This window comes from Macaca mulatta, chromosome 10 (genome assembly GCF_049350105.2).
Source record: "Macaca mulatta isolate MMU2019108-1 chromosome 10, T2T-MMU8v2.0, whole genome shotgun sequence".
In the NCBI taxonomy this organism is placed as follows: domain Eukaryota; kingdom Metazoa; phylum Chordata; class Mammalia; order Primates; family Cercopithecidae; genus Macaca; species Macaca mulatta.
The window spans coordinates 73,440,498-73,466,269 of NC_133415.1; the positions used below are offsets into that span (position 1 = coordinate 73,440,498).

General features: G+C 40.8%; 1 protein-coding gene across 2 annotated transcripts in view; it reads right to left on the reverse strand.

The window, feature by feature from the left end:
• The window catches only part of SLX4IP (SLX4 interacting protein), a 197,585-nt gene that overhangs the window by 44,953 nt on the left and 126,860 nt on the right, over nt 1-25,772 (reverse strand). For both annotated transcript variants that reach the window (XM_001116207.4, XM_077951202.1), the window contains one exon: nt 21,662-21,782. In XM_001116207.4, the coding sequence (XP_001116207.2) occupies nt 21,662-21,782 (121 nt within the window). The remainder of the gene's footprint in view (nt 1-21,661; nt 21,783-25,772) is intronic.

The window sequence follows — 25,772 nt, forward strand, 5'->3', positions numbered from 1 at the left end:
CACTAAGAATTCACCATTCCCTGGGGCCTCACAAAAGCCCATAGCATTTTATTATGCCACATTTCCCAGCTTCCTGGAGATCCACCCCACAGAATCACTTTCCATCACTGTCCTTCCACTGGTACAAATGCAAATATTTTCAAGACATTACTCAGCTCAGTCACCCCACTTCAGGTGAAGATGTTTCCAGTTACAGGCAGCTTTGATGGTGGGCAGTGGCGTGATCATAGCTCACTGCAGCCTCAAACTTCTGGGCTCAAGCAATCCTCCTGCCTCAGTCTCCCAAGCAACTAGGACTCCAGTTTGCACACCACCACACTCAGCTAATTAAAACAAAAATTATTTTGTAGAGATGGGGTATCACTATGTTGCCCAGGCTGGTCTTGAACTCCTGCTCTCAAATGATCTTCCTGCCTTGGCCTCACAAAGTGTTAGGATTACAGGTGTGAGCCATCGCACCTGGCCTCTCCCTTTGTTTTACTAGAAAGTCCACATGGTGTGAGACTTTTCCACCTGGCATTTGCAAATACTTGATACTTTACAGTGCTTTGGGGTCTCTGAAAGAGGATCCTGGAGAAAGCTCTGAGTTATAAAACAATATCCACACAATCAAGGGTAAGAATACACTACATCTTGTTCAAACTCAGGCACGTTCTGTCTCTCTCTTTTCTTCCTGGACTTGTGCGTTTCACTGGTTTGCTAGGTTTGTCTTCATCTTTTCTCAGTGGCAGACGTCTCCCACCAACTCTCATCTCTAAGGTTCTGCATGAAGTCAAATATCACTACTTTTCAGGGTTTTCTCAATACCAGCCCTGCCCACACCCCCTGCCATCAGCTCCCTGTCCCTCCATCTTGCCCCATGGTCTCCCCAGGCTGCTGCTGCTTTCTACCACCAGCAGCTTTCTACCACTTCTGCTTTCTACCACGAGCAGCTTTCCACCACTTCTGGACACACTGCTACTCTGCTTGTTTGCATCATTCAAACCCCTTCTCCATGCATTAGAGCAAGTCTCACTGTTTCTCAGCAGTCTCCTCAAAACAGCTTTTCTGGAAAAATACTTTTTTGGGGCTCAGAAAAAAAAGTTTCCTTAGAAATGGCATTAAGGCCAACGTTGTTAAACAAATCTGGGCTGCACACATTTGTCTGGAATTATATGTCAATCATTTCTATCAAATATCACATTCATGGTGAGCTATTACTGAGTTGGCAGTTTGGCAGCAAATTGGAGTATACATTTCTGTATATGTGAGGCATTCCACTAAGAAGGGATTTTACTCTTTCTTAATCTTGAAAATGATTTCAGTAGAGGAGTTCTAGGAGCCAGTATGAACAGGAAATGGTCATGCTTTTTTCATTCTGTCAAAAACCAGGTGCCTCTCAAATAGTAATAATCAAACCAGAACCATCCAACTCATGCCACTTGCACACCTACCACATATAAGGACTATGTGAGGTCCTAGGGGTGCCAACAAAAATGCTCTGCTCGGCCGGGCGCGGTGGCTCAAGCCTGTAATCCCAGCACTTTGGGAGGCCGAGGCGGGTGGATCACGAGGTCAGGAGATCGAGACTATCCTGGCTAACACGGTGAAACCCCGTCTCTACTAAAAATACAAAAAACTAGCCGGGCGTGGTGGCGGGCGCCTGTAGTCTCAGCTACTTGGGAGGCTGAGGCGGGAGAATGGCGTGAACCCGGGAGGCAGAGCTTGCAGTGAGCCGAGATCACGCCACTGCACTCCAGCCTGGGAGACAGAGCGAGACTCCGTCTCAAAAAAAAAAAAAAAAAAAAAAAAAAAAAAAAATGCTCTGCTCCTGAGGGACTCAACTGAGGGCAGAGGGAGAGACAGAGGAGTTAAAGGTAGGATGATTACATTGTAAATGCTACTACAACAAAGGTATGCATAGGCAACTGCAATGTAAAAAACAAACAAACAAACAGAAAAGGACAAGTCTAACTAAACAAAGAGGAGTAACAAATCAAATTGGGAGGAGGGAGATCCCCAAGGATGGGAAACATTCAAGCAGAGGATTAAAGCATGAGGAGCATTCTGCTGGGACTGAGAAGCAGAGGGCACTGCATTCATATCTGTGCAAAAACACAGACAAGTTCTGTTGGCTCCTGGGAACCCTGGTAGGGTAGGCTGAGGCCTAGAGTTCAGAATAATAGAGAGAGATGGGGGACAAGCCTGGAAGGGTGAGCAAAGGAGGTTAGATTTTAACCTGGCCTCAACTTTAAAACCTGAGGGAAAGGATTCTGAATGAGAATTAAAGACCCATGAGTGCCTTCAGTCATACCCTGAGAATACTGGTAACTCACTGTGGTTTTTCTGCCTATGAAGACCTGGACTATAATGAGGATCATTTTTGTCTTCATTGATTTGGTTAAAATGGAACAATTAAAGTCAAGAAATTTGTGAAAGATTTAATTTAATCTAAATCTCTAGAGAAGACCACTGGCAAAATCAATAGTACTTTATTAATTCATTAAAATTCAGATATTTATAATAATTTAAAATCATGTTTGCACTGGCTAGGTTAAAACAGATTATTGATCCTAACCAGTAAATGCCAGTTTTGACTCTGCTGGGAAGAAAGGAAAAAAAAATAGTTCCATTAAAAGAATGGGAAGACAATTTTAAATTTACTACAAAGCTACAGTAATCAAGACAGTGCAGTATTGGCATATGGAAAAACATGTAGAAACAGACTTGAGGCTGGGCATGGTGGCTCATGTCTGTAATTCCAACACTTTGGGAGGTTGAGGCGGGCAGATCACATGAGGTCAGGAGTTCGACACCATGGCCAACATGGTGAAACCCCATCTCCACTAAAAATACAAAAATTAGCCGGGCATGGTGGCGGATGCCTGGAATCCCAGCTACTCAGGAGGTTGAGGTGGGAGAATCGCTTGAACTTGGGAGGCTGAGGTTGCAGTGAGCCGAGATCACACCATTGCACTTCAGTCTGGGCGACAGAGCGAGACTCTGTCTCAAAAAAGAAAAAAAAGAAAAGAAAAGAAAAGAAAAGAAAAGAAAAGAAAAGAAAAGAAAAAAGAGAAACAGAATTGAGAGTCCAGAAATAAACACTTACATTTACTGTCAACTGATTTTCAGCAAAGGTGCCAAGAAAATTAAATGAGGATAGAATAGTCTTTTCAACAAAAGGTACTTGGACAACTGGATATCCACATGGAAAAGAATAAAGTTGGACCCATAACTCATGTCATATATGAAATTAACTCAAAGTGGATCAAAGACCTGAATGTAAGAGCTAAAACTATAAAATTCCTTAAAAAATAGATGTACATTTTTATTACCTCGGATAGGGTAATGGTTTCTTAGATATGATATCAAAAGCACAACAACAACAAAATAGATGAATTGGACATCATTAAAATTTAAAACTTTTATGTTTCAAAGGCCATCATCAAGAAAATGAAAAAGAAAATCCACAGAAGAGAAGGAAAATGTTATAAATCATATAACTGATAAGGGACTTATATCTAGAATGTTTAAAAGTACTCCCATAACTCAATAAAAAGACTAATAACCTAATCAAAAAATGGGTTCAAATCCTTAACAAACATTTATCCACAGAAGATATACAAATGACTAATAAGTACTTGAATAGATGATAACATCATTAGCCATCAGGGAAATGGAAATCAAAACCACAATGAGATTAATACTTCATACACACAGGAGAGCTATAGTCAAAAAGACAAACAGGTGTAGCTAAGGATGTGGAGAAAACGGAATCCTCATACACTGCTAGCAAGAACAGAAAATGCTGCAGCTACTTGGAAAACAGTCTGGAAGTTCGTCGATATGTTAAACATACACGTACAAAATGACCCAGAAATGCCATTCGTAGGTATATATCCATGAGAAATAAAAACATATGTCCACTCAAAAACCTGTACACGAATACCCACAGTAGCATTATTCATCATAGCCAAATGTAGTTAACAACCCAAATGTCCATCAATTGATGAATGGACAAAATGTGGTATATCCATACCATGGAACATTATCTGTAATAAAATGAAATAAAGTACTACCGGTATGTGCTATAAAATGAATGAACCTTGAAAACATTATGCTGCATGAAAGAAGCCAGTTATAGAGAACCACACAGTGGATGATTCTATTTGTATGAAATGTCCAGAACAGGCAAATCCATAGAGACAGAAAGTAAGCTGGTGGTTGGTTGTCTGTGGCTGGGGTCTTGGGGAAAATGGAGAGTAACTGCTAATGGGTAAAGGGTTTCTTTTGGAGTGATGAAAGTGTTCTCAAATTGATTCTGGTGATGGTTACACAACTCTGAATACATAAAAACCATTGAACAGTATAAACAAGTGAATTGTATATGAATTATATCTCAATAAAGCTGTTATTTAAAAAATGAGAAGTATTCTTCAGCTAAATGGATTGTTGACAACTATGTTCCTCATTTTTAAATCTCTCAACTCAATAGGAAGAATGAGGCTTTCCTGTAAGTGAAAATGTCTGAGATTTTAAAAATGAGATATGTCATTATTCCGCCACACTGGTAAACAACAAGAGGCTACAATGGAAATACAGAAACAATCTTTCTCATCATTTGACTGATTCAGCAAATGAATCTATGAGTATTTGATGGTGAATTCTATAATTTTCCAATAGTAGGCTTCCTGGCCCTACAGTCATCCTAATTAAGTTTCATTGTTGTCATTCATTCATTTATTATTATCATTAAAGAGACAGGGTCTTTCTCTGTTGCCTCGGCTGGAGTACAGTGATATGATCATAAATTACGGCAGCCTCGAATTACTGGACTCAAGCCATTCTCCTGCCTCAGTCTCCTGAGCAGCTGGGACTAGAGGCATGTGCTGCCACACCTGACTAATTTATTTTTATGTTTTTTTGTAGAGACAGAACCTTGCTATGTTGCCCACGTGGATCTTGAACTCCTGGTCTCAAGCAGTCCTCCTGCCTTGGTCTCCAAAGTGTTGGGATTAAAGGGGTGAGCCATCGTGCCAGGCCTTTTTGTTATTTTTTAGTTGATTAGAATACTTTATACTACCACAGCCAGCCTAAGTTTACTTAGCCTAATTTTCCCTGTTATAAAAAGCTAGAGGAAAAAAAGATTGAACACGCTAAAAATGAAGGGGGGAAAGCATGAAAAAGCCTCACCACAAGGGCATTATTTATAAAGCCCGTACACTTTTGTTATGAAAACACCAGTATTTTACTAAAATAAGGGTAAACTTAAACAATACAAAAATTTCAGTCTTCTAGAAGTTCACACTTCCTTGAAGGGCAACCAAGAAGTTGTTTTATTTTCAAATATATCTAATAAGGATCTGTTAAGTTTTTAAAAAATAGTTTCTATTTAAGTGAAGCTTTTGCAAATCATTCTTGTAAATAATGAGAATTTCTTTCCCTGAGGGGAATACTTTCTACTTCAGTGTTTATAAGAATACACAGGGTTAAAACCATGTAAAATATATTTTCTCACAGTTGAGGGAGAAAAAAAACACCACAAATAGGAAACCAGACAGCTAGGGGGGTCAAAACACTATACTTCCAGGTCAGACTTCTGGTTGCAATTAAGTAAAATTCCTGAAAATATTTGTAAGGAAATCATATTTTTGGTGTCCCCTTTCAGGCCTTGTAACTTTTATTTTCTTTAGCAGCACCTTATATTTGTGGGTATATACTTATCCATTCATTAAATACACACACACAAACACACAAATATACACATTTACTTGGACACATACATTAATCTATGACCCAGAACTGAAATTCAATCTTGGTCTAAAACTTAAAACTAGCATCTTTTCCAGGCATTCATTTTTTATGCGTGAGATCATGTGGAGTTAGTTTTGTTTTTGCTTAATGTAGGCATGGATAATTTTCTCAAGACATTTCACAAAATAGATCGGGCCAAGTTTCCCATTAGGTTACGTGGTTCATGATCAAATAATTAAAATAAATGCGAATCTGATGGGAGTTTATGCTCTACGTAATAAGAGCATTGTGGTAGAACAACAAATATAAACAAGCTATACAATTAGGTGTACCTGAACAGTTATTCACCATGCCTCTACTCAACTCCCTGGGAACAGCCCAGGGAATCTTAATGCTTCACAAGGAAGCACCTCACTCTGAATCTGTGGCAAGTTCACTTACAGACAGTATAAATGTCTATTGTACGAAAGGGAGTCAATGCCCCTGCCCAGTTTATAGAAGTTATTATAATGAATATAAAATTCTTTTGATTATGAACAACTGAAGAGGTTAACTAAAATATTTAGTAACCATAGAACTTCACAGTTTTAGGTTATCCACTTTTATTCTAAATAATTAGAATAATTAGGGTGTCAAGTTAGGGAATTTGAAAATGAAAGCTCTCTCGTTTTTCATCATCACTTGGGTTAGAATCCCTCAAATTTCCAAGATATTCAGGTAGCAAATCACAGTCCCAATGTGTTAGACCACAGTGTACTATCCCAAACAAGGCCTCTTCACTCATCCTTCATACACTTCAAAATCAAAGAGCTCTTACTGATATCTAGTCTGTAAGATAACTAGTATCTATTTTCTCTTTCAAGCTTCCTTATGGGTGTTAAGATCAGGAATGTGAAACTCAATTACTAGAAATTTGAAAATATGGGCATTATGATGGGAGGTCCTGGCCAAAGGAAAAAAAAAAAAATTAAAAGGAACAGACAAGCTGGTGAATGCTACAAGTACTTTCTAGATAAGAGAAGGCTTTTTATTGCTAAGGTGTAATGGACCTGAAATTCTTGAGAAATTCTTGAGAAACAAACAGTAGATGCTAAGGTAAACAGTTCTCACGATACCTTGTCATCCAACATACTAAAAATGTGTATGTTACTCCTATGAGAAACAGCCGCTATTATATTGGGGGCTGGGGGGTAGCGAGAGCTTTCCTTATTATTAGTGTCTGTCAAACACAGGAGGAGTTGCTGCCTTCTAAGACTTCACCTGGAACGTGTCAAAGGAAAGTATAGCCTTGTAGGGGTCTCACTGTCTCCCTATATGCCCCAGCCCTCACCCCAATACATACATACCCAATGCTATGTGGCAACTAAGCCGTTCAGACAATATAAAACCAGTGCCCCAGGTACTATGTTCCCAACATATTGGTAAAAATGACTTTCACTGGGTCAGACTGTTCTCCCCTGCTGGGTAAAACGGAACTGTAGACCTCCCATCCAGTTGTCATCGTCAGCAATACTGTGACCAAACAGATCATCAAAGAAAGGTTTTCAATCTCACCCAACATCAATTTAAGGGCAAGTGATTTTCCTTCCTATTACTTTCCTCCTGCTCCTAGCAGGGCAGAGTGCCAACCAGTTCTACCTGACCCCAATGGGGACCTGTCGTTGGAATATGTAGTAATAAGTCATCAGTCTTCATGGAGCTAATGAGAAGGCAGGGCTCTCAGCTAACTGGGACAACTCGTTAAAAAAAAAGTCTTGCGGTTGCACATGGTGGCTCATGCCTGTAATCCTAGCACTGCTGGAGGCCAAGGTGGGTGGATCACCTGAGGTCAGGAGTTCGAGACCAGCCTGGCCAACACGGCAAAACCCCGTCTCTACTGAAAATACAAAAATTAGCTGGGCGTGGTGGCACGCGCATGTAATCCCAGCTACCTGAGAGGGTGAGGCGGGAGAATCACTTGAACCCAGGAGGCGGTGGTTGCAGTAAGCTGAGATTGCACCACTCTAGCCTGGGCAACAAGAGTGAAACTCCGTCTCAGATTAAAAAAAAAAAAAAAAGTCTTGCAAAGCAGCATTTGATAACAGAGATCTTTCTAGAATCCAAGAGTCCTGGGGTATTTGGTAGAGCAGTTGTGAGCTTTCCAGTTCCCAGATATGCAGAAAGTCTGGTTGTAAATGTGAACAAGCCCAAGCAGATAAAAAGTAATACTGGGGTTGTGTCACCATAAAAGCTCCATCAGAACTGGCATTGTAATTTGAAGCAGAACAAAGGCAATATGAACTTTGTTTTATGATGGAAAAATTGTCTTTCTGATCTGTGGGGTAGTGGGTTCAGATGGGTGAAGTGGGAGAGAAAGAAGCAGTATGTTCACAGCAGGCCAACAGGATCATTCTAATAAGGTTTATACTTACATGGGAAAAGTCTTGTAATGGTTCAAATTGAAGTTTGACAACCTCTGGTCAAAAGAATTCTAACCTTTCTGGAAGACTTGTACATCAAGTTTTTTTGAATTTTAATGTCTTGTAAAATTTAAAAGTAGACAAAGGATCAGTCATTGCAACTCTGGCAATGTCCATAACAGGTGATGATAGCAAGTGGAAACATTACCCTTAAAAGTTTAGAAATTTTGTTTACTTTCCATTTACTGTAATAAGTGGTTAGAGAAGTTTCCCCAGTTTTTGAGAAAGCAAAGAATTGTGTGTTGTCACTGGTGCTTTAGCACACTTTTCGTAAAAAGCATAAAACTTCAAGTTTTACAAATTACCCATTCCTGAAAAAATAATCTTTGTTGAAATTGTAGCACATTCACCAGACAACTTATAGGCATTTGCTTTCTCATTATTGCCCTTTTAAGCTTTACATGTGTGGATAAAAGCCTATAAAATGTTTTGATTGAGTACATTATGGGAAGAAATGTAAATAATAACCAAAGCTATTTAAACATGTGTAAAAAGAAAACACGTTTCCACAGTGCTTTATGAGAGAACTAGGGAAATCCACTTCTATTTGTAAAGGGCTGTGAATAGAAAAAAAACAATGTCTAAACAGTAAAAATATTTAATAGAACAGCAGATAACTGAAAATGTGCTGTGCAGTTTTGCTGTTTCTAAAACCACATGAGTGAGTATTTCTTCCCCTCTTAGTCCTCCTCCACGTCTGCTGTGGAAGTCAGAGAACTACCTAGCTTGCTCTGTGACTGCGGTACGGTTCCATTCCTATTGTGCACGGGTGTGTACAATAGGAGCACATTCTAACTGCCCATTGTCATAACTGACTCGCATAAAAAATGACTCTTAAAAATAGAATTACTTGTCAAGGGCCTATGTTTATTTAGGGATCACAGTGATTGGATGTACAGTACTTGTTATTTTGTTGTTAATGCGTGAGAAAAACACTGACCAAAGGGAAGTCTACGGATGGTGTTTTAGAGCAAGTTTTCATTGTCCTCTGAAAATGCATGAAGGTTTGTATGGAGGAAGGGCTGGGCTCTCAAAAGGGAAAAAGTATTTCACTTCTGAAATTTATTTTAAATAGGAAAAGGCCCTGTTTTCAAAGGGCTGGGAAAATAAATACAAAACAAAACACCACATACACAAATTTGCACTCGCGGGGACGCCGGGGAGAATGGCTCACAATGAGCTTGTGTCTGAAGAGCAAGGAGAAAGCTTTTTTTGGCAGGTATCATGCATCGGGTGTTGGGGAAAGTTGAGGAACATTTCTCAGACAGAGGAAAGAATAGGAAAAACTTGCTTGTTTTGGCAATACTTGTCTTTTTCTTTTTCGCCTCTTGTCGTGTGAACATACACTGATTCCCTAACGTGGTGGTAACGTGCCCCACCACAGAATGCTGCTTGGGAAGTGAGTGTTGACGAAGAGAGAGAACACCTTGGTAATTCGGCCTTGAATGTTCACCAAAGACACCTCAGATGCCACAGAAGGGTGAGCAGAGGGCTAGGTACTTTGTCTGCAGATGTAAGCTAAGATTTTAGAGGAGCATTCAGCTTAGAAGAAATGCCAAAAAGCAGGCCACTGCAGACAGAAACCACAGTACCCAGGAAAATTTATTTTATGGCATTTTCCAAAGGACTGGGTTTCTTAGATGTTAACTACAAGAAAAGGTTATACAGAATAGAATAATAGGCAGTAAAAAAATTTACTGTTACTGTTCCACAAACAGAAAAATGTCCTGAACCCTATTTAGACAAAATGCATTGAGGCAAGTGCTTACAGCTGGAAGATGAGCTGTGTTTGGGGGTCTATGTCTCCCTTTCCATCTCGTGATCAGAGGATAGAGAATATAAACTTTAAACCAAGATACCCACGTGGTAATTCAAGCAGAATACTGCTCCTAGTTAATTTAAAGACAGATGTGTTTTTATGATTAGAGGAAAATTGTATTAAAACAAACACATAAACATACAATACTCTCCTTAATAGGGATACCAAAGCAATGAGGACAAACCCGGTATCAGACAGTGGAGTTTTCATGTGGCCTCTGACACTTCCTAGCTACTATCTGATCTTTGGGCAAGTTACTTGAACTACAAATCTGGCTCTCATCTGTAGAGAAAGGGTTCTAAAGCTTAGGAACGGTTAAAACAAGGGCTAAGAAGGCTGGCTAGAAAGGACTGTCTCAGGGATCTGCCATAGGTAGGTGGAAGATCTAACCCAGAGTCAGCATCCGAGGGGTGGACACTCGGTAACGTGTACCTGGGCAGGGTAGTAATACTAATGAAGACCCGGGGTGGGGTGGGACTAGAAGGGAAGGTGTTTCCTGTCCCTGGAGTCAGAAGATATTGCAGCCTAATCTTACACTGGGGTAAGCTGTGGTTTTGACTTTCTGAAAACCAGATGAGAAAAGCTACTTAATAATTTGTAACTCATAGGCCACTTTCATCCTGCGTTTTGTGCAAGGGGCAAGAGATGCTGCAATGGAAACATGCTGTAAAGTCTTGGCAAAGAAAATGGAACCTGGGAGTTGTCACAATTCCTTTATTTCTCCCAACACTTGTGCTCTGACACGCTCTGCGGTGGTTGCTGAACAGGACAAGACTCCTGTCCTTAATGAAACTGAAGTCTATCTGTGAGGCAGGAAAGCAGCGGGAACAATGAGTGCCACTACTCCAGAGGGTGAGCAGGGAGAGAGGAAGGGAAGTGCTCCTGAGAGAGAAGCTATACAGAATCAGATAAGGCTCCTTGGAGGAAGTGATACCTGAGCACAGGCTGGAGGATGAGGAGGGCACAAGCAGGGGAGCAGAAGCAGCGTGTGCAGAGGCCCAGAGTGAGAGAGCACCACACTCTGGGGATGGCGTTAGGGGAGAGTGACAAGCTGATCAATGATCATGGGCACTCCCTGGATTTGCTGGCCAAGGCCATCCGGGAATAATGACTCCTAGTCCCTGGGGAGAGAGGCTCCTCCTGAACTCAGCCGACCGCAGGTCTAGCTGGAAGACTGCCAAAGCCTCCAGGTCCTGGGTAGCTGGCTTGCTGAGCATACTCCTAAGCAGCCAGACTGCTCGGTGCTTGAATCTGGGACTCAAATGTTTGCCACCCACAACTCGACAAGGTCACTTTTATGCTTGCCCAATAAAAAAGGCTGATGCAGGACAGGCGTGGAGGCTCATGCCTGTAATCCCAACACTTTGGGAGACTGAGGCAGGAGGATCACTTGAGCCCAGGAGTTCCAGACCAGCCTGGGCAACAGAGTGAGACCCCATCTCTGCAAAAAAAATTTTTTTAAATAGCCAGGTATGGTGATATGCACTTGTGGTCCCAGCTATTCGGGAGGCTGAGGTGGGAGAATCACTTGATCCCCCGTGGTTGAGGCTGCTGTGAGCCATGATCGTTCCTCTGCACTCTGGCCTGGGCAACAGAGCAAGACCTTGTCTCAAAAAAAAAAAAAAAAACAGTGTGCATGGGGCTGGGCACGGTGGTTCATGTCTGTAATCCCAGCACTTTGGAAGGCCAAGGCGGGTGAGTCACTTGAGTTCAGGAGTTCGAGACAAGCCTGACCAACATGGTGAAAACCCGCTTCTACTAAAAAGACAAAAGTTAGTCCGGTGTGGCGGTGGGCAGCTGTAATCCCAGCTACTTGGGAGGCTGAGGCAGAAGAATCACTTGAACCTGGGAAGCGGTGGTTGCAGTAAGCTGAGATTGTACCACTGCACTCCAGCTTGGACAATGAAGCAAGACTCTGCCTCAAAAAAAAAAAAAAAAGTGTGTGTGTGTGTGTGTGTGTGTGTGATACATGGGAGCACACCTTGGTACATGATGCCTAGAGAGTACATGATCTGTCTGCAAGCCGATCTGTGTGACAATACCAGCCTGTGCCAGGTGATCCCCCTGCATTCCCCAGAACTATTTGCAAAATGGTGTGTGGCTCAACATGAGAAAGATATGCTACCAAGGCTACTCCTGAGTGGGTAGCCACCTTGTGGGTCAGGGGTGTCCCCCTGGGAGTGAGAGTTACTTGCAGAGAGAGTTAACAGCCAGAACAGATATGATGTCTGCACAGTACCAACACTCAAAAGTAAAGGTGGGGCACTTGGTAACTGGGAGACTAGAAATTTATAGTCAATTTAAGCACATGGTTGGGCAAGTCACTTGGTCTACTGGAGGGCCATGATCCAGTGGTGACCCTGGTCGGAACCCTTTCAGAGTGGTTCTACCCAGAGATGTTTCTGGCTTACTGGTTAATTGATTATGTCCATAACTCCAAATAAGATGGAGAACATACTTAGACTCTACTTAAACTGTATGTTACGGGGTGAGCTGTGCACACCCCTGCCCAAATTCATATGTTGAAGTCCTAAATCCCAGTAACTCAGGATGTGACTATATTTGGAGATTAGGTCTTTAAAGGGGTTAACTAAATTTAAATGAGGTCATCAGAGTGGGCCCTAATCCAATCTAACTGGCATCCTCATAAGAAGAGACAAAGACATTTATAGTGGAAAATCATGTGAAGACAAAGGGAGAAGACAGCCATCGACAAGCCAAGGAGAGAGACCTCAGAAGAGACTAACTTGCCAATACTTTGATCTCAGACTTCTAGATAAGACAAGACACAGGCATTTATAGAGGAAAACTCACGTGAAGACACAGGGAGGAGACAGCCATTAATAAGCCAAGGAGAGAGGCCTCAGAAGAAACTAACCTTGATCTTAGACTTCTAGTCTTTAGACTTTGAGAACAAATAAATTTCTGTTAGTTAAGCCACTTGGCCTGTGGTATGTTATGGCAACCCTAGCAAACCAATACACTGTAGAACAGGAAAAAAAAAAAAATCTAGATCTAGGCTGTGCATAGTGGCTCACACCTGTAATCCCAGCACTTTGGGAGGCCGAGAGGGGTGGATCACCAGCCTGGCCAACATGGCGAAACCCCGTCTCTACTAAAAATATAAAAATTAGCTGGGTGTGATGGCACGCACCTACTACAGCTACTTGGGAGGCTGAGGCAGGAGAATTGCTTGAACCCGGGAGGCAGAGGTTGCAGTGAGCTGAGATTGCACCACTGTACTCCAGCCTGGGCGACAAGAGTGAAACTCAAGTCTCAAAAAAAAAAAAGAAAAAAAAAAATCTAGATTTGGTGCACAGGGACCTGACTTGACTTGAGCCACCTTAAAGGAGAGCCATAGCCACCTGGCCAGTCTCCAGATCTGAGTCAGTTCATGGACTTATTTTCTCCTCGAAAGGAGAGCCAGGAAGTCCTCAAGTAAGGACCCTTCAATAAAGTTACAAGCGCATCCTTTAAATCTTTCACGTGGGATCAACAGAGATTACCAGGGTATTTGCACAAGGAAAAAAGGGAAATATCTGAACTTTTGAGGAGGATTAGGCATTGGCTCTGAGATAATTCTTGGGTTCCTGATTACTGCTGTGATCCACCAGAGGGTGGCATCTAGAAATGTGGCTTAAATTCATCTCATGAAGGGCACACCATGTCTGTAAAAATCTGCTGTTGTCATCCCAGTTGCTGAGTGTATCCTTGGGATAGGTTTATTCTGCAACTGACAGAATCCACAGTTGGAATTCATGTCTCAGGGAGTGAGAACTATTATGGTAATTATGGGCTAGGTGAAAGTTTCTGGAATTTCTCCCACCCCACCAAAATTGTAAACTAAAATCAGTATTAATCCCCAGAAGATCAAAGAGATCTGCTGCCATGAAAAACCTGAAACATTCATGAGTATCTTTCATACAGTCTTATCTCACTTTCCTCTTCGGTTAAGCAGAATGCAGAGGAGTCTTAAAGAATGATGGAAGGTTAATATAAGTTTAAATAGCCAGGGATTCTTCCAGAGTCGGTCTCTCAGCTGGAGCACCACAGCACCTAGCATCAGTACTACAGAGGTGGCAAAATCTGTTTTTTTCTATCCCAGTGAACAGCGAACACAGAAGCAGGTTTCTGTCTACTGGCAGAGAAAGTCACACAGCTTCACTGTTTTGCCTCATTGCTCTGTTGACATTCTGCTTCAGTGATACTACTGAGTCTACGGGGACCTTCATTATCTCAGTATCTTGCAGGACATTGTTCTGGTCTACTACACCAAAGGATTTATGACAGGACTTACACAGCACAAGGTGGCATGTATTCTGGCTGTCATTCTAAGACATAGGCATGTCAGATGGTGACAGATAAAGCCTTTCAAAATACATTTCCGAACGGCCTGGTGCACAGGAAAAAGTTCATCTAAAAGGAAAATCAAGGTTTTTACACCTTGTACCCCTTACTACTAAGAAATAAGCACAAACATCAATGAGTATGTCTGCGTGTTTCTCTGACCAATATGAGAGACTTGAAAAGGTAATAGCTTCACTCACCAGTTATTAGATAAAAATTTGTGCCTAATCAGTGTCACTGCCCAATGGGATGGTATTAGCCAGAAGTGAATGAATATAATGACATAACCTCACTCAGGGTAGAAAAGAAAAATCTGTCCAGTGAGCAGACTGCTGAGTGGTATATTTTGGGTCTATGTGGTGTGTAAGGAGAGATGGCCTGAGAAACAAATACATACTGATTCACTGGCAGTAGTTAATAGTTTAAAGAGAGGGTCATCAAGAACTGGTGACATAAACATTTGGGAAAAAGTTAGAGTGTGAGAATATTTATGCATTTTGTGAAAGTTCTCCAAAGGGCCCTGTCTTAGTCTATTGTGTTGCTAAAACAAAATACTGCAAACTAGAATAAAGAATAGAAATTTACGTTCTCACAGTTGTGGAGGATGGGAAGTCCAAGATCAAGGCACCAGCAGGTTTGGTGAGAGTCTGATCTCTGTTTCCAAGATGGTGCCTTGAACACGGAGTCCTCCAGAGGGAAGGAATGCTGTATCCTCACATGGCAGGAGGAAAGGCAAAAGGGGACAAACTCTCTCCATCAAGCCCTTTAAAACAACATTAACCTATTTATGAAGGCTCTGCCTTCATAATGCAAATGCTCTCTCCACCTTCCAACACTGTTACAGTGGGGACCATTTCCAATATGTGAATTTTGGGGGATACTTCATACCACAGCAAGCCCCATTCAGAAGAGGTTTTTATAATGAGTTAGACAAGGTGACCTACCCCGTGGATGCTGGCTGGCCTCTTTCCCTAGCTGCCAAAGTACCTGCTCAAAGGTCTCATAAGCAATGTGGCCATGGAGGCATGGATGAATGTTCTGCTAGGGCTCAACACAGACTTAACCTAACCAAGACTGAGCTCTGCCAAATGCCCAATTTGCCAGCAATAGCAATTAATCTGAGCCTTCCCACCAACTCTCATTTCATAGGGAGATAGGCCAGTGATGGTGGGTAGATGACATTTGACCTCTTTCATCACAGAGAAGCCAATGCCTTATCTTCACTAAAATGGAGCTTTCTTCTGGATTTGGATGTGCCCTGTATGCCTGCCATGTTTCTGCCAGCCACATCATCCATAGACTTCAGGAAGGCCTCATTTGCCATCACCAGCACTGCGATTCTGACAAAGCAGCTCATTTTACAGGAAACAAAATAAGACAGTGGGCTTGTAAAATTCAATGGTCTTACAAACAATCAAGCACAGCTCAACTGCAGCTGGCCTTACTCAGTGGTAGAAAGGTCTACTGAAAACTCAGTTGTGATGCCAATTATGAGGCAGGGCCTTGTAGAACTGGAGTAAGGTCCTAAGGGATGCAATATGGGCTCCGACCAGCAGAACAATATGTGCTACCTTGGCCAGATACATGGTTCCTGGAATGAAGGACTGGGAAAGGGAGATGACCACCTCAGCAAACATTTACTTTCCATCTCCACGACTCTGCTTCCTTAGCACTGAAAGGATGATTGTAACACAGATGATAACAATGAATCGGGCTGAAAGTTCAAAGTACCATGTGACTGTTTCAGGCTCTTTATGGCACTATACAGACAGGCCAAACGGGAGTTGAAATGCCGGCTCATGATGAGATGAATGTGGGGAGAGAAGTATATAGACCAAAAAAAAAAAAAGAATGTAATGAGTTCTACCTGGTGAAACATACCCAGTGCTAAAAGTTAATTAAAACAATGGCAATCTCATCAAGGCAGGACCACTGGCAGCTCAAATCCTGGGGGAATGAAGGTAAAGAAAGCTAATCAGATGAATTACAGGCAAAGAACACAGAGAATACAAAATAAATAGAGGAGGTAAGATACAAACATCAGCTACTTATTTCATGGTTACAGAAGTTAGAATGGTAGCATCTACCTACCTCATTGTCTTCTTTGCTGCATCATGTATTTATTTATATATCAGTTACTTTTTTGGCTTTCTGTTTCCCTAGTATTTTATTTAAGGTTTGTTGGCAGTAGTTCACTTCATTACTTAGTTGAAAAGTTAACAAATATGCGCTGGGAATGAACTAGAAGGGGAGTAAACATCACTTAGAAATCCTGGACTTGGAGCTGGGACTTGAGACTCTGGGGGGTCATCTCTTTTGGAGGATATTTGGTGAGCACATTTCCTTTGTAGTTGGGAAAGTCAGGCTGTTAGGCAATAGCTTCTTGTTACTGAATAGCAGCTCATGGAAGAAGGAAGCCAAGAGGAAAGTTATTAGTGGATATTTGTAACTTGTGTCTACCCACTCAAAATTGTTGACCATCATCCTACGTTTTGATGACTTTCCACATCTTGTAAGTGTCAATTTCCCAAGGTAAAAGCCAAACATTTTGCCTCCCCTGACTCACTTGTAACTAGGAGACAGCCATTAAATCTAGTTTTGCCTTGTGGAGGACTCAGAAGGGAAAAAACAGCACAAGGCTGTGGCCACAGGCTGGGCAGTCGGTCTCTGCAGGATGGGGCAGAGGATGATGCTCAGCAAAGCTTCTGATATATGGTCATAAGCATCACAGGGAGCATGTCTCAAAGCTGTCCCTGACTCATGGCTGAGGCTGTTTTGTGTAGCTTCACAACAGGGCTCTCTGGCACTCCCCGAGATCCTGTGAGCTATCTAGTATCTTTAATCAACTTCTTCTCTGCTTAAGAGCCAGACCCACTCTGGCTAGTCTCAAGCACAGAAAAAGTGAAATAAAGAATGTCAGGCAACTAAGGTTCCTGACCACAAAGGGTTTCAAGCTAGGAGCTATCACATTTTTGCCTTCAAAAGGCCACCCTGGCAGCAGAGGTGTGGATGAATTAAGAGGAAAATCACAGGCTGTGGCATTAATTTAAGAGCTGATCAAGATGGGCCTTGACCAAGGGAGTGACAAAAGGAAAAAAAAAATTAAGAGGGAAAAGGCAAAAACCACAAATCTAAACTATAACACAGATAAATAAAAATCGAAAAGCACAATATCTCGTTTTTTGACTTTTGGCCTGTCAGTCTGGCAAAAATTAAAAACATTGGTAATACTCAATATGGGCAAGGTTAAGAGGAAAAATATTAGTGAGGTAGGATTTATGGGAATTGATAGTCAAGTCTTTAAAAAGCCTTATCTCAATAATTTTTTACTGAATCTACTGAAATAAATTTTCAGGTAACTCTTATAAACAATGAGGCTATTGGCAATATCTGTACTATGCTGTTCTTTGACCAAGTTTGTGAATAATTTTCATACGCCTCTGTATCATATAATTGGAAAAACAGCCTCCAAGTCATTTATGCAAATTGTTTATAAAGAAATCTCAAAGCATAAAAAATATTACTATTATTATAGCAACGAGCAAAGTCACCAGCCTAGAGACTTCAGCTTATCCAGGGTTGTATATTAAGTATATATACCCATGCTGAGGCATATTCCATTACACGGATCTGGAAATGGAAAAAAAGCTAAGGAACTCACACAAATGAGAGAAGATATCCAATATACACAAAAGCATAAACAATCCACATTCATCCAAACTACCTACACAGAAACAACAACTCTATTTTCAGGGAACGTGAGACATAGAACTGAAGACTGAGGAGGAAATAGGCATGGCTTTTTGGTTAGTGGTTTTGAACTTGGTTTTGAAACAGGCTTAGAACACTATAGGATCAGCTGAAAATAGGCAGTTAGGTAAATGTATAGAGAGATGTTTTTGGCACTGATGACAAAGTAAAAGCATGAATCAATTTCCGTTTTTAGTGATGCTGTTAATAAACAATGTAAGATGGTGGTGTACCATGGTGTGTCCCTCTTGTCCCTGCAGGTGTCTAGATCTACGCAGCCTAGAACACGATGAACCTCTGTCATCTGTGAAAAGCAATCTTGTGGTCAAGTTGGGTCAACAATGCTTATACCTTTTAGAAACTGACAGTTTAGTAAGAGTCTAAGCATGTATTAACCAATCCCTACCAAAATACCAATGACATTCTTCACAGAAATAGAAGAAAATAACACTAAAATTTGTATGGAACCACAAAAGACCCAAATAGCCAAAGCAATTGTGAGCAAAAGAACAAAGCCGGAAGCATCATATTACCTGATTTCAAAATATACTACAAAGCTATAGTAACCACAATAGCATGGTATGGTTATAAAAACAGACACATAGACCAATGGAACGGAATAGAGAACCCAGAAATAAGTTCACTTATTTAGAGCCAACTGATTTTTAACAAAGGCGCCAAGAACCATATTAGGGGAAAGGACACTTTCTTTAATAAATGCTGCTGGGAAAACTGGATATCCATATGCAGAAGAATGAAACTCGGCCCCTATCTCTCACTGGATACAAAAATCAACTCAAAATGAATTAAACACTTGAACGTAAGACCGAAAACTAAAAAACTACTAGAAGAAAACCCAAGGAAAACTCTTCAAGACATTGGTCTAGGCAAGGATTTTATGAGTAAGACTTCAAAAGCACAAGCAATAAAAACAAAAATAGAAAAATGGGACTATATCAAACTAAAAATCTTCCATACAGCAAAGGAAACAATCAACAGAGTGAAGAGACAACCTGTAGAATGGGAGACAAAATTTGCAAACTATTAATCTGACAAAGGACTAATGTCCATAATATACAAAGAACTCAAATAACTCAATAGCAAAAAAGTGAATCTGATTTTAAAATGTGCAAAGGATTTGAATATTTCTCAAAAGAAGACATACACATGGCCAACAAGTATATGAAACACTGCTTAACATTATTAATCATGAGGGAAATGCAAATCAAAACCACAATGAGATATCTCACCACAGTTAGGATGGCTATTATCAAAAAGACAAAAACTAACAAGTGCTGGCAAGGATGTGAAGACAAAGGAACTCACATACATGGTTCATGGGAATTTAAATTAGTACAACCATTATGGAGAACAATTTGGAGGTTCCTCAAAAACCTACAAATAGAATTACCATATGATCCCACCAATCTCCCTACTAGGTATTTTAACAAAAGAAGAAAATCAGTATATTGAAGAGATCTGTACCCCTTTGTTTACTGCAGTGCTACTCACAATAGCTAAGATATGGAATCAGTCTAAATGTTCATCACCAGATGAATGGATAAAGAAAATGTGCTGTATGTATACACAATGGAATACTATTCAGCAATATGTACAAAAAAAAAAAAAAGAATAAAATCTGTCATTCATGGTGATATGGGAGGGGGGCAAGGAAGTGCTGGGTAGAGAAGGGAAGGGTCCCTGGTGAGGGCTCCACCCTTGGGCCTGTGCCCACAGACCTAGGTGAGGACAGGCACTCCTGTTTTCACGCCCAAATGTTGCATTTTCCCAGACCACCCTGGCCAGCCACACCCCCCATCTTGTGCCTATAAAACCCCCCAGACCCTAGCAGGCACACACACAGGCGGCTGGACGTCAACAGGAGCAGAGGAACGGAAGAAGTTGTTCCGACAGGCACCAGCAGACTCTGGCAGGCCATTGACAGCGGGATAAGGAGAAATTTTGCCAGGGGCAGTCAGAGAGTCCGGCAGCTGGGCGGCCCAGCTCCAGGGGAAGACCACCTTCCCACTCGATCCTCCTTCTGGCCTCTCCATTCACCTGGCTGAGAGCTACCTCCACTCAATAAAACCTTGCACCCATTCTCCAAGCCCACGTGTGATCCAATATTTCCGGTACACCAAGGCAAGAACCTGGGATACAGAAAGCCCTCTGTCCTTGAGATAAGGCAGAGGGCCTAACTGAGCTGATTAAGACGGCTAAACTGAAAAAGCACATTGTAACACACGCCCACTGGGGCTTCAGGAAATGTAAACACACACAACCCTAGACGCTGCTGCTGCTGTAGGGTTGGAGTCCATGCTCCCTATGAACTGCCCGTTCTGTATATTCCCCTAAGAGTTTGAGCTGCAGGGCAGCGATGAAGCAAGCCACACCCCCATCACACACCCTGTGTGGGGGATAAGATATCTGTTCCTGTTTCAATAGCAACATGGATGAGCCCAAAGGAATTTAAGTGAAGTAAGTCAGGCACACACACAATGGAATACCATTCAGCCATAAAAAGGAATGAATTAATGGCATTCTCAGCAACCTGGATGCGACTGGAGACTATTATTCTAAGTGAAGTAACTCAGGAATGGAAAGCCAAACTCATAAGTGGGAGCTAAACTATGAGGATACAAAGGCATAGGAATGGCACAATAGACTGGGGACTTGGAGGGAAAGGGTGGGAAGGGAGTGAGGAATAAAAGACTACAAATCAGGTTTAGTGTACACTGCTTGAGTGATGGGTGCACCAAAATCTCACAAATCACCACTTAAGAACTTACTACTGTAACCAAAAAAAAAAAAAAAAAAAAAGAAAGAAAAAGAAAAAAAAGGAGATATATAGACATACTAAAATTTGATGATGTAATCAGAAAATAAGAAAATAGATATCACATATTCTCACTTATATGTAGAAGCTATTTATTAAAAAAAAAATTGAGCTCATACAATTGGAGAGAGTTGTGGGTATTAGAAGAGTAGGAAGGATGGGGAAGGGAAGGATAGGAAGAGGTTAGTTAATGGATATAAGATTACTACTAGAGTAAGTTCTAGTGTTCTATAGCACTATAGGGTAAATATGGTTAACATTAATTTATTGTATATTTAAAAAAAAAACAAGTGAGGATTTTAAATGCTTGCAACAAAGAAATGATAAATGTTCAGGTGATAGATATGCTAATTAATTTGAAAATTACACGTTGTATACCTGTATCAAACTATCATTCTGTATCCTATAAATATGCATAATTATTACATGTCTACTAAAAATAAAAAAAAAACCTTAAAAATAAAAAACAATCCTTTAAAGAATTTACAGTTTCCTTAGGAATGTTTTATTTGCTATTTTTATGCATTTTGCTACCATTAAAAGTCCTGAGGACTCTTTGGTTAATTTTCTTTACCCAAACAAAGTATCTTCATTAGGATATATTTTTAAAATGTATCACTATACTAACATGACACTCAGAGTCAAACATAATTGCCATCTCTACAGAGCAGAAATTCTATTTATTTTTTGTCCAAAATCAAAGTGCTCTGTGCCTACCTTTTAAGGACAAGGGACTGGATCTTGTGAATTCTGCATTTGATGGCCTGTGCTGTTTGCGAACTTCCAAGTACTCCTGAACTCTTGAATCAATGGTTTCTTTTAACAGTAAACAGACTTCCTAAAGCAAATAAAAAATTAGATATAACCTTAGAATCTAATGCAAAAAAGTTAACATGATACCTATTAAAAAGTCAACAATGAACATTTCATTTTGTTTGCTTTTTAATTTAGCTATGAATGTTGAAAGGAATGTCATGTGTGCTCATGAATAACACCACAAATTTAAATTTGCTACTGAAGTTTGCTTGAAACCATGATGTTGGCTCATTGTGTGATCTGGGAAAGTCATTTCATTTCTTTCTGCCTCAGTTTCATATTTCTAAAAGAAAGATAAAAACACTTCAATGTAAACATCAGGGTGAGGAGGTAGTAAGTGTGGTAAAGAATGCTTTCATATAAGTATCAATCAGTTCTACTGTGACAAATAGAAGAAATAAGTCAAGAAGAGCCAATACTGGCTGGCATCAGGGCCCCAGGGAAACACCCAGTGTGGCCAGCCAGGGGACTGTAGACGGGGACGGGGCCAGGAGTAAGGGCATATTCATCCACTGCTGGTGCAACGGCATGGGGAACCCACACCACAGCCCAGTCAACAGCAAGCAGCCCCCCATGGTTTCAGGGGACTGTTTCATGTTTACATGCACAATGTTGCTAGATCTTTGTTCAAAAGGAGTCAGAAACAGTAATTTTTATATAAACTATCCCATTTTTCAAACTTGGTCTAAAAATTTTTTACAGTCTAAACACCATCATTCATTAGTTTCTGCTCTTGGGTTTACAAATCTACTGAAGAAGGAAACTGTTGAGCAGTGAGTTAAGCAGAGAACTGGAAATCACTAATCCTATTTTCTTCTATGCTCCTGATGATACTGTATATGCCAGTTTGTTTTTGTAAAAATGCACTACACTCATGTATTAACCGTGAAAATAATGTAATTTCTCTAAAGTAGATGAACATTTATTAGGCAACAGAAACACGTGGTTTTAATTCAATTTCAGTATTCCTTATCACTAGTCAGTTTCTGGATATGTCAATTGTTTTATGACTTATAAATATAATTGTTTTATTGTTTTGGTGTTATTTATGGCAAAGGTAAACAAAAATTTAAGCCCAACCACACAATGGGAAGATACTCTTTGAAGCTGTTTCCTGCACTAACAGGAAATTGTAACCTAATGTAGAAAAAGAGAGTAAAATAACACACAAATCTAAATTTCTTAATTTAAATTAAGAACTGATGTATAAGGACTGATGATTCCTGTTTAATTCCCAAAGACTGCAGCAAACTTGAGGTGAGTTGCCCAGGTCACCTCAAACCTGTTTTGCTGGTTTCTTGCAATGTCATCTCAGCTCTTAGAATCTTCACAAATTAAAACAACAAAATTTTTAGCTGTTCTGAGGAGCAATGATAGCAAAAGTTTTCCTTTATTACTAACACTTATATCCCTCAAACAGTACAGAAAACCCTTGATTTAACTCGTGAGTGTGAGTTTCTAGATAAAATACAAACACTGGTTTCCTCTCTCCTGCTTTTCATGTTGCAGTCCAAAGATGCAGTGCCTCATGGAATACAGAGATATCCCTTTACAGTTGAGTGTTTCGGCATTGTTCACACAACAAAAAGGCAGCCTTGCCGCCTCATAGGTTTTTTTTTTTTTTAAACAATTAAAGAATTTTGCTTCACATGCAGAGTTCAACTATGACTGCGCTAGAAAATATGTGAAAGACATACATGGAAACAAGGATTGCTAAAATTTGGCCATAAATGCCCTATAAGGCTAAAACTAAAAATAGTATGACAAAAATAAAGCAAAGGCTCATACGCACAAATTTTCTCCCTCTAGCTCTGGGGCTTTCCTTCCGTGAGTCAGTTTGACAAATGGAAGGTAGACCAAGTGCAGTGTGATAGACACCAGTAACTGACCACACCACACTTAGCGAAGCTTTCTCTTCAGAACCACAACAATGCAAGAAAAGAAAACTTCTCAGCTACCTTTGAGGGGCAGACAAGAAGAACAAGTGAAAATCAGTGCGTAAGAGAGAGATACAGAGGGCATCTCTAGGCTAACGGGCTGTGCTCGCTTCCTCGAGTTTACAAATGGAACAGTTTGAGTTCAACTGTTTGGGTACAAAGACTACTCGTGCTGCACTCAAAATAAACATATGGTTAATACATGTAATTAGTTCTTTTTTCTAAAAAGGAACTGGATATTCTCAGGGTTTCACGATATAAAATGACTGTTAAAATGCAATCAAATTGGTTGCTTATGAAATCCCAATCATGAGAGGATCTAATGAAAAAAAAGATGAAAGCCTGGGGACACTGAACGTAAGCTAAAGTCATAGCCTTTCCTCAACTAGCTTTTCTCCTTTCTTACACACACACAAATGATCCCAGAGGAGTTTTAACGTCAGTGAATTTTTTTGTTTTTGTTTTTGTTTTTTTTTTGAGACAGGGTCTCACACTGCTGCCCACGGTGGAGTTCAGTGGCATGATCACAGCTCTGACTGCAGCCTCAACCTCCTGGGCTCAAGTGACCCTCCTACCTCAGCCTGCAGAGTAGCTGGGATTCCAGACACAAGCCACCACATCTGGCTAATTTTTTATTTTTTATATAGATGGGGTTTCACCATGTTGCCCAGGCTGGTTTGAACTCCTGGGCTCAGGCAATCCGCCCGCCTTAGCCTCCCAAAGTGCTGGGATTACAGTGTGTGTCACTGTGCCTGGCCAATACACATTTTAAAAGGACAAATTAAAGAAGCAGCAGCAAATTGACTATTTGGTTTTGAGTGGCAAGCTCAGCTTGCTACAGCGACCTGCCCCTTGCAGCTGCCAGCGCAGCACTGCTCTGCAGGTCCTGTCATGCACTGTGCAGCTTTGCTAAGTCATGCCCTGCTGCCCTCAAGTAGGTACTATGAGCATCCATGCAGCTGCATGTGGCTCCTAAAAAAAAAAAACCTAGCCTCACGCTTTGGCTATGAGGTGATTCACACACCCAGGGCTTTATTTTAAAGCGTTCCAAATTAACTGAATCTTGGGCAAAACGGACTCAATATTAACAAGAAAGGTCTAAGGCTGATAAAGGTCTAAGGTGGCAAAGCTGAAAGGGAATGGAGAACGGGTCTGGAATGGTGGATTTATAACACTGTTAATTTAAGCCAAGTCAGAAGATTTCGGGGTGAGGTCCCCTTGGGTGACTATTGGTCACTTTGGGGAAACAAGCGAACAGTTTTGAATCACAGCAACATGTGTTAGTAAGCTAAAGAGTGGAATTATATGAAGGTAAGTGGCAGTAGGAGATGTTGATTGACTTGCTAAATACTTAAAAGTCATGAAGAGGAGAGTCTACAGTTATTTACCTGAATGATAAATCCCGTCATACAGAACCTTGTGCCTTCCTTTCCTCAACTTTAGGTCACCAGGTATTCTTTGCAAAATAATGACAGCAAAGTCTTGATAATATTATCCTTTGAATGAAAATGTATTATCCTATAAAATCTTTCTTGGGAGGTGGGGATCTCTTTTCTGGTGATCTCCAAAAGCTGATTAAAAGCAATTATCACAGAAAAGGGTGGCTTTTTTTTTTCCCCCACCACTGTCAATAGTTTCTTCTGCATATACTATATTTTAACACATTTTATTTTTATTTCTCACTCTAAAAAAGCAACTGTGATAAATGGACATCATGGATAATGATATTTTTAAAGGTATGTAAAAGCCACAAGCTGGTTACTCTTGCTCTCTGGAGAGCAGGGATCAGAGAAGGAAGCAAAGTAATGGTGAGAGCTCAGTGCAGCTTGTAAGCCTCCACCACAAGCAGCACTTGGGTGGGATTGTTGAAACTTAGAACCAGGAGTGGATTTGGCATCTAGGCAAACCCCTTCACTTTCAGATGAGGAGGCTGAGGCTCAGGGAAGTCCAACATCACGCTCTGCTAAGCCCCCCACTGCTGGCTTTCCTGACTGACCACTGTGAGAAGTGGTCAAGTATCTCCTCACTTGTCAAAGGCTCATGATAATACAAGGATGATAGAAAATAAAAGCTGA